The 13,146-nt window shown below is 46.1% G+C and overlaps 1 protein-coding gene across 1 annotated transcript in view; it reads right to left on the minus strand.

The window, feature by feature from the left end:
• The window catches only part of LOC115161073 (casein kinase I), a 74,546-nt gene extending 63,250 nt beyond the window's left edge, over nucleotides 1–11,296 (minus strand). Inside the window, exon 1 of the mRNA XM_029712178.1 lies at nucleotides 10,737–11,296. Coding sequence (XP_029568038.1) covers nucleotides 10,737–10,812 — 76 coding nt within the window. The 5' untranslated portion in view covers nucleotides 10,813–11,296. The remainder of the gene's footprint in view (nucleotides 1–10,736) is intronic.
• Nucleotides 11,297–13,146: the final 1,850 nt, after the last annotated feature.

A 13,146-nucleotide genomic window follows, 5' to 3' on the forward strand; every position in this document is an offset into this window, starting at 1 on the left:
AGTCTAGTAAAAACACCACGTGCCCAAACATTGAACACTTTGTACACAAACACACTAAAACTGCATCAATGTTTTGTAAATATTGGCCACTGCTCAAAGTAAAAAACGACTTAGCATCCCACGTAGCCCATAGAAGTTAACGTCCCACCTGCGGGACACAGCCAGTGAAATATCAGGGCGGCAAATTCAAAACAACAAAATGTCATAATTCAAATTTCTCAAACATACAACTATTTTACACCATTTTAAAAGATACACTTCTCCTTAATCCAACCACATTGTCCGATTTCAAAAAGGCTTTACGACGAAAGCATAAAGTTAGATTATGTTAGGACAGTGCCAACACAAGAAAAACCACACAGCCATTTTCCAAGCAGGAGAGGGGTCACAAAAACCAGAAATACAGCTAAAATTAAGCACTAACCTTTGACGATCTTCATCAGATGGCACTCCTAGGACTCAATGTTACACAATACATGTGTGTTTTTTTCTCTCGATAAAGTTCATATTTATATCCCAAAAAAACATTTTACATTGGCACGTGATGTTCAGAAAATATTTTGCCTCCAATACTGCCGGTGAATAAGCACAACAATTTACAAAAATACTCATCATAAACGTTGATAAAATATTAAACTGTTTTTCAAAGAATTATAGATGAACATCTCCTTTATGCAACCGCTGTGACAGATTTAAAAAAACCTTCACGGGGAAAGCACACTTTGCAATAATCTGAGTACGGCGCTCAGAAAAAGACATCAAGCAATACAGATACCCGCCATTTTGGAGTCATCTAAAATCATAAATAGCATTAGAAATATTCACTTACCTTTGATGATCTTCATCAGAAGGCACTTCCAGGAATCCCAGGTCCACAATAAATGTTGTTTTGTTCGATAAAGTCCATAATTTATGTCCAAATACCTCCTTGTTGTTTGCGCGTTCAGTAAGCTACTTCAAATGTAGGAAGCGCGCCGAACATTTCACGACAAAAAGTTATATTTACGTTCGTTGAAACATGTCAAACGTTGTAAAGCATCAATCTTTAGGGCCTTTTTAACGTAAAACGTACGTAATATTCCAACCGGACGATTCCAATGTCTTGAAAAACGTTATGGAACACAGCTACCCCTCACGTGAAGGCGCGTAATTGAGGCCATGTCATTCTCTCAGTCATCAGACTCCAGGAGGTCTTGTTTGCTCTCTGTTGACTGCAAAAGCCTGAAACACGCTCTAAAGACTATTGACATCTAGTGGAAGCCTTAGGAAGTGCAAATTGAAGCCTAAGTCACTGTATACTGAATAGGCCCAGTCTTGAAAAACTACAATCCACTTTCTGGTTGGATTTTTTCTCCGGTTTTTGCCTGCCATACGAGTTCTGCTATACTCACAGACATCATTCAAACAGTTTTAGAAACTTCTGAGTGTTTTCTATCCAAATCTACTATATGCATATCCTACGTTCTGAGCCCGAGTAGTAGGCAGTTTAATTTGGGCACCTCATTCATCCAAACTACTCAATACTGCCCCCAGGCCCAGAAAGGTTAACTAGGTTATTGTCAAAGATTAGCATGATAGATTGTTAACTTTGCTAAACTTCTTCAATTGGATAATATGAATACAATCAGAGTGAATTCCGTACTCAGATGCAGCTGAAACATGTACAACATAATGCCAAGTAAACCTTCAGTTTACATGAACTTTGGCCTCCCTCTAACAGCACGTGACAACACCAACAGAAAGAGGATGAAACATGTTCCTGTCTGGTCTGGTCAGGAGGAGATAAACCCCCTGGTGGTGACTATAGACCTCTGGTCTGGTCAGGAGGAGATAAACCCCCTGGTGGTGACTATAGACCTCTGGTCTGGTCAGGAGGAGATAAACCCCCTGGTGGTGACTATAGACCTCTGGTCTGGTCAGGAGGAGATAAACCCCCTGGTGGTGACTATAGACCTCTGGTCTGGTCAGGAGGAGATAAACCCCCTGGTGGTGACTATAGACCTCTGGTCTGGTCAGGAGGAGATAAACCCCCTGGTGGTGACTATAGACCTCTGGTCTGGTCAGGAGGAGATAAACCCCCTGGTGGTGACTATAGACCTCTGGTCTGGTCAGGAGGAGATAAACCCCCTGGTGGTGACTATAGACCTCTGGTCTGGTCAGGAAAACAGAGACTTTAAGTTCATCTCTTTCTTGGCAGGTTTTACAGAGCAGGGCTGTGTTGTTCAACTGCACAGAACTTGGAGGTGGGGGGCTGGGGACAAGCATGTGGTATTGATCAGTCCAGCCCAAGAGCAAAACACTGACGTGTACAGTACACACCTGTTGAAACACACCATAGCTATGTACCAACACAGATCCCAGACCTGGTGTAAAACCTTGGAGCATAGCTATGTACCAACACAGATCCCAGACCTGGTGTAAAACCTTGGAGCATAGCTATGTAGCAACACAGATCCCAGACCTGGTGTAAAACCTTGGAGGATAGCTATGTACCAACACAGATCTCAGACCTGGTGTAAAACCTTGGAGCATAGCTATGTACCAACACAGATCCCAGACCTGGTGTAAAACCTTGGAGCATAGCTATGTACCAACACAGATCCCAGACCTGGTGTAAAACCTTGGAGGATAGCTATGTACCAACACAGATCCCAGACCTGGTGTAAAACCTTGGAGCATAGCTATGTACCAACACAGATCCCAGACCTGGTGTAAAACCTTGGAGCATAGCTATGTAGCAACACAGATCTCAGACCTGGTGTAAAACCTTGGAGCATAGCTATGTACCAACACAGATCCCAGACCTGGTGTAAAACCTTGGAGCATAGCTATGTAGCAACACAGATCCCAGACCTGGTGTAAAACCTTGGAGGATAGCTATGTACCAACACAGATCTCAGACCTGGTGTAAAACCTTGGAGCATAGCTATGTACCAACACAGATCCCAGACCTGGTGTAAAACCTTGGAGCATAGCTATGTACCAACACAGATCCCAGACCTGGTGTAAAACCTTGGAGGATAGCTATGTACCAACACAGATCCCAGACCTGGTGTAAAACCTTGGAGCATAGCTATGTACCAACACAGATCCCAGACCTGGTGTAAAACCTTGGAGCATAGCTATGTACCAACACAGATCCCAGACCTGGTGTAAAACCTTGGAGCATAGCTATGTACCAACACAGATCCCAGACCTGGTGTAAAACCTTGGAGCATAGCTATGTAGCAACACAGATCCCAGACCTGGTGTAAAACCTTGGAGGATAGCTATGTACCAACACAGATCTCAGACCTGGTGTAAAACCTTGGAGCATAGCTATGTACCAACACAGATCCCAGACCTGGTGTAAAACCTTGGAGCATAGCTATGTACCAACACAGATCCCAGACCTGGTGTAAAACCTTGGAGGATAGCTATGTACCAACACAGATCCCAGACCTGGTGTAAAACCTTGGAGCATAGCTATGTACCAACACAGATCCCAGACCTGGTGTAAAACCTTGGAGCATAGCTATGTAGCAACACAGATCTCAGACCTGGTGTAAAACCTTGGAGCATAGCTATGTACCAACACAGATCCCAGACCTGGTGTAAAACCTTGGAGCATAGCTATGTACCAACACAGATCCCAGACCTGGTGTAAAACCTTGGAGGATAGCTATGTACCAACACAGATCCCAGACCTGGTGTAAAACCTTGGAGCATAGCTATGTACCAACACAGATCCCAGACCTGGTGTAAAACCTTGGAGAGCAGAACTCGAGTGCAAAACACCCACCAGACTCAATGCTTGCACACAAACACATTCCCAACTCTCAAAGTAGGGACACAACAGGTCAGCTTCCCCGGGTGTGAAGAGCTCGGACAACTTTATATAAGTCCTTTAAGTAGATGAACACACCGTTTAGTCACTATAGATTTACAGACTGGGAGTTGGAGCGATGCCAGGTAATGTTGCAACAGCGTTTTAAAGATCTCTAAACAACACATTATATTAGTAGTGGAGAGACTGGGGGGAGAGAGAGAGAGAGATGGATGACTGTTAGAATTTCTGTCAGGAGTTTGTAAACACTGGTGTCCCAGCTGAGTTCTCTGCTCTCTATTGGTTGGTGTTCCAGCTGAGTTCTCTGCTCTCTATTGGTTGGTTGGTGTCCCAGCTGAGTTCTCTGCTCTCTATTGGTTGGTTGGTGTCCCAGCTGAGTTCTCTGCTCTCTATTGGTTGGTTGGTGTCCCAGCTGAGTTCTCTGCTCTCTATTGGTTGGTTGGTGTTCCAGCTGAGTTCTCTGCTCTCTATCGGTTGGTTGGTGTTCCCGCTGAGTTCTCTGCTCTCTATTGGTTGGTTGGTGTCCCAGCTGAGTTCTCTGCTCTCTATTGGTTGGTTGGTGTTCCAGCTGAGTTCTCTGCTCTCTATTGGTTGGTTGGTGTCCCAGCTGAGTTCTCTGCTCTCTATTGGTTGGTTGGTGTCCCAGCTGAGTTCTCTGCTCTCTATTGGTTGGTTGGTGTCCCAGCTGAGTTCTCTGCTCTCTATTGGTTGGTTGGTGTTCCCGCTGAGTTCTCTGCTCTCTATTGGTTGGTTGGTGTCCCAGCTGAGTTCTCTGCTCTCTATTGGTTGGTTGGTGTTCCAGCTGAGTTCTCTGCTCTCTATTGGTTGGTTGGTGTCCCAGCTGAGTTCTCTGCTCTCTATTGGTTGGTTGGTGTCCCAGCTGAGTTCTCTGCTCTCTATTGGTTGGTTGGTGTCCCAGCTGAGTTCTCTGCTCTCTATTGGTTGGTTGGTGTCCCAGCTGAGTTCTCTGCTCTCTATAGATTGGTTGGTGTTCAGCTGAGTTGATTGGTTGCCACTAGCCAAAGCCAAACACATGCAGATAGACTGGGCTCTACAGCCAACACTAGGGCTGGGACAACATCCTGACACAGACAAATATTACATCAGCCATTTTCAAGTAAACCTGTCACAAAACCAACAGCTCCAAGTCTTATTCATGACTCAGACCACTTATTCTTGTTTCTCAGGAGAAAGGTGATATAGATCGTTTTTAATAATACTTTTTACATAACCTAAAACAGATAGATGATAAAAGCCTTTATTTTATTTAACTAGGCAAGTCAGTTAAGAACAAATTCTTGTTTACAATGACGGCCTACACCGGCCAAACCCGGACGACGCTGGGCCAATTGTGCGCCGCCCTATGGGACTCCCAATCACGGCCAGATGTGATGCAGCCTGGATTTGAACCAGGTACTGCAGTGATGCCTCTTGCACTGAGATGCAGTGTCTTAGACAGCTGTGCCACTCGGGGAGGCTATACCAAAAGGCCAGCCAGCCCATACCAAATAATACAAACTGCACAACACATACAGAGAGGACTCAAAATAATATCAAATGCCTTTTTTGAGGGGGTTGACCCGTATAGTACATTTCTGCACAGCTGCAATGTTGGGTGCACCCTATATAGTGCACTACTTTTGACCAGAGCCATTAAAAGTGGTGCACTAAATAGGGAATAGGGTGTCCTTTGGGATGCAACCGTTGAGAAAGTTTCACCCTGTTGAACTACATCCCAGTTCTCCAATCACAGGCCAAACACTGACCTCATCCTCACGTCTTGTTGCCCATGACAACACACACACACACACACACACACACACACACACACACACACACACACACACACACACACACACACACACACACACACACACACACACACACACACACCGGGTCTTTACAGGACCAGGAACACAGAACAGAACACAGCACGCTACCGAGACCCTTAAGAGATTCCAGCTGTGTTCAAAACCATGATTACCTCAACACACACACAGTCAGAGACACATACAATCACCATGACACACACACACACACACACACACACACACACACACACACACACACACACACGGGGGATAGAACATGATTACACCATTGTATGAAGTGAACCAGAGTGAGCAGCCTTCCATCCATCTACACATGAAAGCAAACAGCTACAGGGGTTGTAGGAGAGAAAACAAGCATTGAACAGGATACTTATTAGCTTAGTCCCAAATGGCACCCTTTCCCCTAAATAGTGCACCGCCTATGACCATACAGGGGGCCATTTGGGACTCAGCCAATGGCGATGGAGCAGGTAGTTGTGTCTGAACAGGGCATTAAGAGCAGCTGGCTGTAACAATAACTCTCTGCCTCCAAGGACATCTCTGTTCTGCCCTTCTCTGTGTCTGCAAATGGCACCCTATTCCCTATGTAGGCCCTGGTCAATAGTAGTGCACTACATAGGGAATAGGGGGCCCATTTGGGACGCAACCTGCTACATCATTACATCACATACATCTCACAACAGGGGCTTTGGTGGAGTGGTCTGTTACAACATGCCAGACACAAAGAGATGCACACACACACACACACACACACACACACACACACACAGTTCACACACACACAGTTCACACACAGTTTGCACAGGGAAAAGGAACGTTGTCTGAATTAGGTAAGGGCCAGGTCTTCCATTCTGACCCCAACTAAAGGGTCAACTAGTTAAGGAAGAGTAAAACTATTTGATTTCTTTCTTTCTTTCAAGTTGAGAATTGAGAACGCCAGAGCTCAGGTGACGGTTGAGAACGCCAGAGCTCAGGTGACGGTTGAGAACGCCAGAGCTCAGGTGACGGTTGAGAACGCCAGAGCTCAGGTGACGGTTGAGAACGCCAGAGCTCAGGTGACGGTTGAGAACGCCAGAACTCAGGTGACGGTTGAGAACGCCAGAGCTCAGGTGACGGTTGAGAACGCCAGAGCTCAGGTGACGGTTGAGAATGCCAGAACTCAGGTGACGGTTGAGAACGCCAGAGCTCAGGTGACGGTTGAGAACGCCAGAACTAACGCCAGAACTCAGGTGAAGGTTGAGAACGCCAGAGCTCAGGTGACGGTTGAGAACGCCAGAGCTCAGGTGACGGTTGAGAACGCCAGAACTAACGCCAGAGCTCAGGTGACGGTTGAGAACGCCAGAACTCAGGTGACGGTTGAGAACGCCAGAGCTCAGGTGACGGTTGAGAACGCCAGAGCTCAGGTGACGGTTGAGAACGCCAGAGCTCAGGTGACGGTTGAGAACGCCAGAGCTCAGGTGACGGTTGAGAACGCCAGAGCTCAGGTGACGGTTGAGAACGCCAGAGCTCAGGTGACGGTTGAGAACGCCAGAGCTCAGGTGACGGTTGAGAACGCCAGAGCTCAGGTGACGGTTGAGAACGCCAGAGCTCAGGTGACGGTTGAGAACGCCAGAGCTCAGGTGACGGTTGAGAACGCCAGAACTCAGGTGACGGTTGAGAACGCCAGAACTCAGGTGACGGTTGAGAACGCCAGAACTCAGGTCAAGCGTTCTGAATCTAGTTGGAAGATTCCTGGAAGCTGATGATGGAATAAGGCCATTTTGGGGAAATTAACAGAATTTTACAACGCTACACAAGAAGGAGTGAAATTCAGACTTCCACCAAGAAAACATCTGTCAGCAACACATTGTAAGCAGCATCTGGGCCGACTTCTCCACACGTACAGCTGTTGCTGTGAGAGCAGCTAATCTACCAACAGGGCAGTACTGTACAAACATGCAATAAAGAGATGGCTCACATCACCACAGGTTGTACATCACTTCTGTGTGTGTGAGCTGCCAGCCTGCCTACGCCCTTATTAAAGACCAGGGGTGTTTCTCTAGAGTGGATTCCTCTCATCAATGTGAGACAGGCCAAGTCCCAAATGTAACTATGTTCCCTACATACTGCACTACTTTTGAACAGGGCCCATAGAGATGTGGTCAAAGGTAGTGGACAATATATGGAATAGTGTGAAATGTGGATTTGGGAAGCACCCTGTATCAGGACACAGTGACTGACACCCACACACCAGTGTTATCACTGTTCTGCGTCGCTCTGCAACAGCGCACATTACGGCTGTATTATCTAACTAGGTAATGGTGGTAACCTACACAAGACACCAGCAGTCCTGACAGACACACTGGAGACGACAGTCAGAGCCTCCAGCAGAACAACACAACCTGGGTCTTGTTCAGTTGGCACGAAGGACGAAGCGTTAGAAAATTAAGCGAAACTAGGAGGTTCTATCTGTAGCTGTCCAATAACAAATGCTTGCTTTGTGCCCTAACGAACACAACCCCAAACCTGAACACAGAGGACAGCCACTCAGACGGTTCTTTTTTTACCCCCTTTTCTCCCCAACTGTGTGATATCCAATTGGTAGTTACAGTCTTGTCCCATCGCTGCAACTCCCGTACAGACTCGGGAGAGGCGAAGGTCGAGAGCCGTGCGTCCTCCGAAACACAACCCAACCAAGCCGCACTGCTTCTTGACACAATGCCCATCCAACCCGGAAGCCAGCCGCACCAACTTGTCGGAGGAAACACTGTACACCTGGTGACCGTGTCAGCGTGCAATGCGCCCGGCCCGCCACAGGAGTCGCTAGTGCGCGATGGGAAAAGGACATCCCTGCCGGCCAAACCCTTCCCTAACCCAGACGTCGCTGGGCCAAATGTACGCCGCCCCATGGGTCTCCCGGTCACGGCCGGCTGCGACAGAGCCTGGACTCTAACCCAGGATCTCTAGTGGCACAACTAGTACTGTGATGCAGTGTCTTAGACCACTGAGACAGAGCCTGGACTCTAACCCAGGATCTCTAGTGGCACAGCTAGTACTGCGATGCAGTGTCTTAGACCACCGCACCACTCGAGAGGCCAGACACTGTTCTGTTCCAACTCCAACCTGAACACAGAGGGAAAGCATTAGTAGACAACTCAAACAGCAGCAAGTCTAGTTTGTCTCAAAGACAGTGGTGGTCTGTATATATTCACAGCCAGCCCAACACCCCACCAAAGACAGAGGACCACCCCAGACAAAGACCTCCAGCATACACTAGTCTAGGACAACACCAGGACAATAGAGTCCCTGCTCCTCCAACACTGGTTCCAGGACAAGAGTCCCTGCTCCTCCAACACTGGTTCCAGGACAATAGAGCCCCTGCTCCTCCAACACTGGTGCCAGGACAATAGAGCCCCTGCTCCTCCAACACTGGTGCCAGGACAATAGGGGGCAAGGTCGGCTGTCAATCATGACAAACTACAGACAGATTTCGAAATCGACCCCTAGCCTCCTACACCGCTGGCTGACCCCTAGCCGCCTACACCGCTGGCTGACCCCTAGCCTCCTACACCGCTGGCTGACCCCTAGCCTCCTACACCGCTGGCTGACCCCTAGCCTCCTACACCGCTGGCTGACCCCTAGCCTCCTACACCGCTGGCTGACCCCTAGCCTCCTACACCGCTGGCTGACCCCTAGCCTCCTACACATTAGTGCTTCATGTAGCCTGGGGCAGAAATAATTGGATTGGCCCTGAAGCCTGTCAGTGGGCAAGGTGGTGGAGTCATTAATATATAGGTAATTATCCAGTCCTTTCAGCGCAACAAGATGTGGCTAGGAGGCGTATTCAGTAGTGCACACCGTAGCAAAACGCTTTGCAAAGAAAATGTTTATTATTGAACAATAATGTTGTCCTTTTTAATCTAGTTTGATTTGTGGTGTTGTTAAAACCAGAGTAACAAGTGATCCAACTAGGTCTAGCCCAGTTTTTGTTTGCAAGTAAAACAAATTTGAGGTAAGTGAGGGTATGAGCCCTCATCACAACCTACCCTGATGGAAGTTGGACACACACAGACACACAGACACACACACACAGGCCTGCATCAGTTTCTGTGTCACAAACATGACCTTGCTGTATCTCACCCCCAATGAATCAGCTGAAGCTGAATGAAGGAAAATAATCAATGAAAAACAGACAAAATACCATCCATCATGTTATCTAGGTTAGGCCACAGACAGTTTGTAATGCCTAACAAGTTGATAAGTCATGATCAAATAACATGCATGGACCCCTATCCACCCGGTTCTGAGGCCAGCTTGATCTCAGCTGAGAGCCTAAAAGGGATGAGCAGCAGCACTTTCATCCAGACACTACATACAAACCACCAGAACATGTCATAACATGTCCAATCTGACCACTAGTTGCTACTACAGTCAATAGGGATTGGAGTAGATAGCTAGTACAACACTCCAGTGAAAATAGTGTTCCACGCACTTCCATCGCGTTAACGTTATCAAGAGGGACTGATAACAACTGAAATGCATTACACAGTTATATTATAATAAACGGTGGTGAACATGTACAATATGTCAAGTCAGCCATTGCATCTGGCAGATCGTGAGTTAACAGTCAAATTGGACATTTAGAGACACTATATTCAGCTTTGGTACTTAGCTTATTGTTACAGACAGACCGCTTCCTGGTTGACTTCTGCACAACCAAACGTATGTCTGTAGCTTGACAAAAGGTCGACAACATTGGACTTAAAACCTTTCCAGCTGGCTTAGCTAGTGTTTATGATCACCCAAGGAAGGTGGTTATATCACCAACAAGAACAATGGACGTGTGTAGTATCTCACAGATATACTCTGACAAATAAATCTGCGCATTGAAGTGATAGCTACATTCAAACGGGACAATTTGTTCTAACGTTAGCTGGAATCAGCTGGCTAAAACGACAACTCAACAGCTGACGTTTGATCGAGTCTACCGTTGAAGAGTTAGCCAGCTAGCAAATGTCATGTAAACTTGCTATTAAAAAAAAGCTAAAAAAACAGATGAGAAAATAAATACTATTAACTGTTTTATATTAAAAACTTACCCAAATAAATATCTCCAAACGATCCACTTCCAATCTTTCTGCCCAGTCTGTATCGGTTTCCCACTCTCAATTCCATGATTGAGAATGTATAGCTAGCAAGCTAGCTCAAAATCCACAAAAAATGTTTCAGGCAAAAGTCCAAGAAAGTTTCAGTCCAAATATTTTTTTAAAGAGAAAATTATTTCCAGAAACGGTTTATTTTTGTCTCTCTCTTCTTTCTGCTTCCCGTAGTCTCTCTCTATCTATCCGGATATAGTAACACTGTCCCTAGCTACAATCCAACAAACTATCTTTCACCTCTCGTTTTAAAACAATCCTAATGTCATAAAATCATAATACTGGGTTTGTTTTGAAGGTTAACGTGTGTAGTTTATGCTCTTGCTATTTTTGATATCATCCCGACTTGCTTTTCCGAAGATGAAGATGGATTTTGAAGACGTTGCCCTTGTATTTTGCTATGTTCTTTCACCACTGTCTCTGCGTCTGTCTTTTTCCATAATATGCGACTTCTCGCCGTTCAGCAATCTGTCGTACGTCGGTGTCGTCACTTCCCTTAGCAACGGCTGGCCATGGCAAATATCTGGCATGGGGGAGGGGAGCTGGGGCTGGGAAGGGCTTGCCTTGACACAATAACAACAAAAACCAGGGTTGAATCCATTTCCTTTGTCCAGCATGTCATGTATCTAACTGTCATGTTCACAGTGTGTTTGTTGCTTTTAATAACCTCTACAACAAGCTTTTATGTTGAGATGAAATTATTGCACAGTTTACATTTTAGTCATTTAGCAGACACTCTTATCCAGAGTGACTTACAGTAGTGAATGCATACATTTCATACAATTTCATACATTTTTTTTTTCTGTGCTGGCCCCCCGTGGAAATCGAACCCACAACCCTGGTGTTGCAAACACCATGCTCTACCAACTGAGCTACAGTATATTGAGACACACATCAATCTACAGTTATTTTTATTTATTTAATTAATTGACATTGTGTAATAGTAGGCCTACATAAGAAATAAGATAAATATATAATTTAAAACATAAAATCTCAATCTCACCTCTTTGTAAACATTAAAAAGGACATATTGATCAATCAGGGAGTCTGGGTGTGTCTTTAGGCATGGGATGACAAGGAAACGGAGAGATGGCCTGTAAAACCAGGTGAAACCGGATTCCCTGTGTGTGTAACCCTAATGGAACCCTATCCTAGTCTAAATAGTGCACTACTTTACGTCAAAAGTAATGTACTATATAGAATGTGGTGTCATTTGGGACGCACACCCTGTGTGTAACCCCCAGCCTGTGTATCTGGTTAAAACAGGAAAGGCATAAACCACTACAGCATCACTTTAATAACAACATCCTGTCAGCCTGTTCCACACAGCAACACTTCCTGGTTCAAGAGAAGTTTTGCAAAATAAGAAACACACAAAAAACATTTACAAAGGAAACACAAATTGGTCTCACACTCACTGTCATTTAGGCTACACGTCATTTAGGCTACACGCCATCCAAGATGGCGTAGCAGTCAGACGTCTTTGTCTTTGTCCTGTCGTGTCCCTTGTATATATCTTTTTACATATTTTTCTTCGCATATCTTTTAAAAATATTTTCCTAAACCTCAACTTCTAAATACTCTCCTGCAACCCGCCTCACCCAATGTGGCGTGGATCTGTTTTTTTTCCTAAAGTATTTCTATTTACTTCGGATCTGGAATCCCTCAACTGAGGCTAACCAGCTAACTACCTACCAGCTATCAGTCAGCAAACCATTGCTAGCGGTCATCAGCTAACCTTTAGCTTGGAAAGCTCTCGCCAGTTCGAACAACGTGACTCAAATCAGAGGATAACGGACCTATTATTATTTTTAAAAAATTCTCCCATATCCCCGGATTCCTACCGCAAACTCTGAACATTTTCATCTGGATCTTCGCAACTAGCTAACCGCAATCCCTGGTGACTACTCCTGGCTAGCGTTTCCATCCCGGAGCAAGCACCAATTAGCCTGAAGCTAGGTAGGGCTCCTGTGCTACCACCGAAGCCCACTCCTGGGCTACAATATCCGGACCCCTTCTACTGCCGGTACGGGGCACGGAACCCCGCCGATCCTCTACGACTGGAATACCGACATAATCTGCCCGAGGATTCCAACAGGCCCCTCAGGCGCGACATCCGCTGAAGGCCCATTCTGCTAACCGCGGCCTGCTAGCTACCTAGAGCTACTTGAAACCCTACTAATTCCACGACTGGTCTATCGACGTCACCGCACGAAGAGGCAAAACAGACTTACCCCCATCGCGACGTCCCCAAAGGCTAACTTGCTATCCCCGGTCTGTTAACTGCTAGCTTGCTTGCCCCGGTCTGCTAACTGCTAGCTTGCCTGCCCCAGTCTGCAAACTGCTAGCCCCG

This window comes from Salmo trutta, chromosome 1, assembly GCF_901001165.1.
Source record: "Salmo trutta chromosome 1, fSalTru1.1, whole genome shotgun sequence".
In the NCBI taxonomy this organism is placed as follows: Eukaryota; Metazoa; Chordata; class Actinopteri; order Salmoniformes; family Salmonidae; genus Salmo; species Salmo trutta.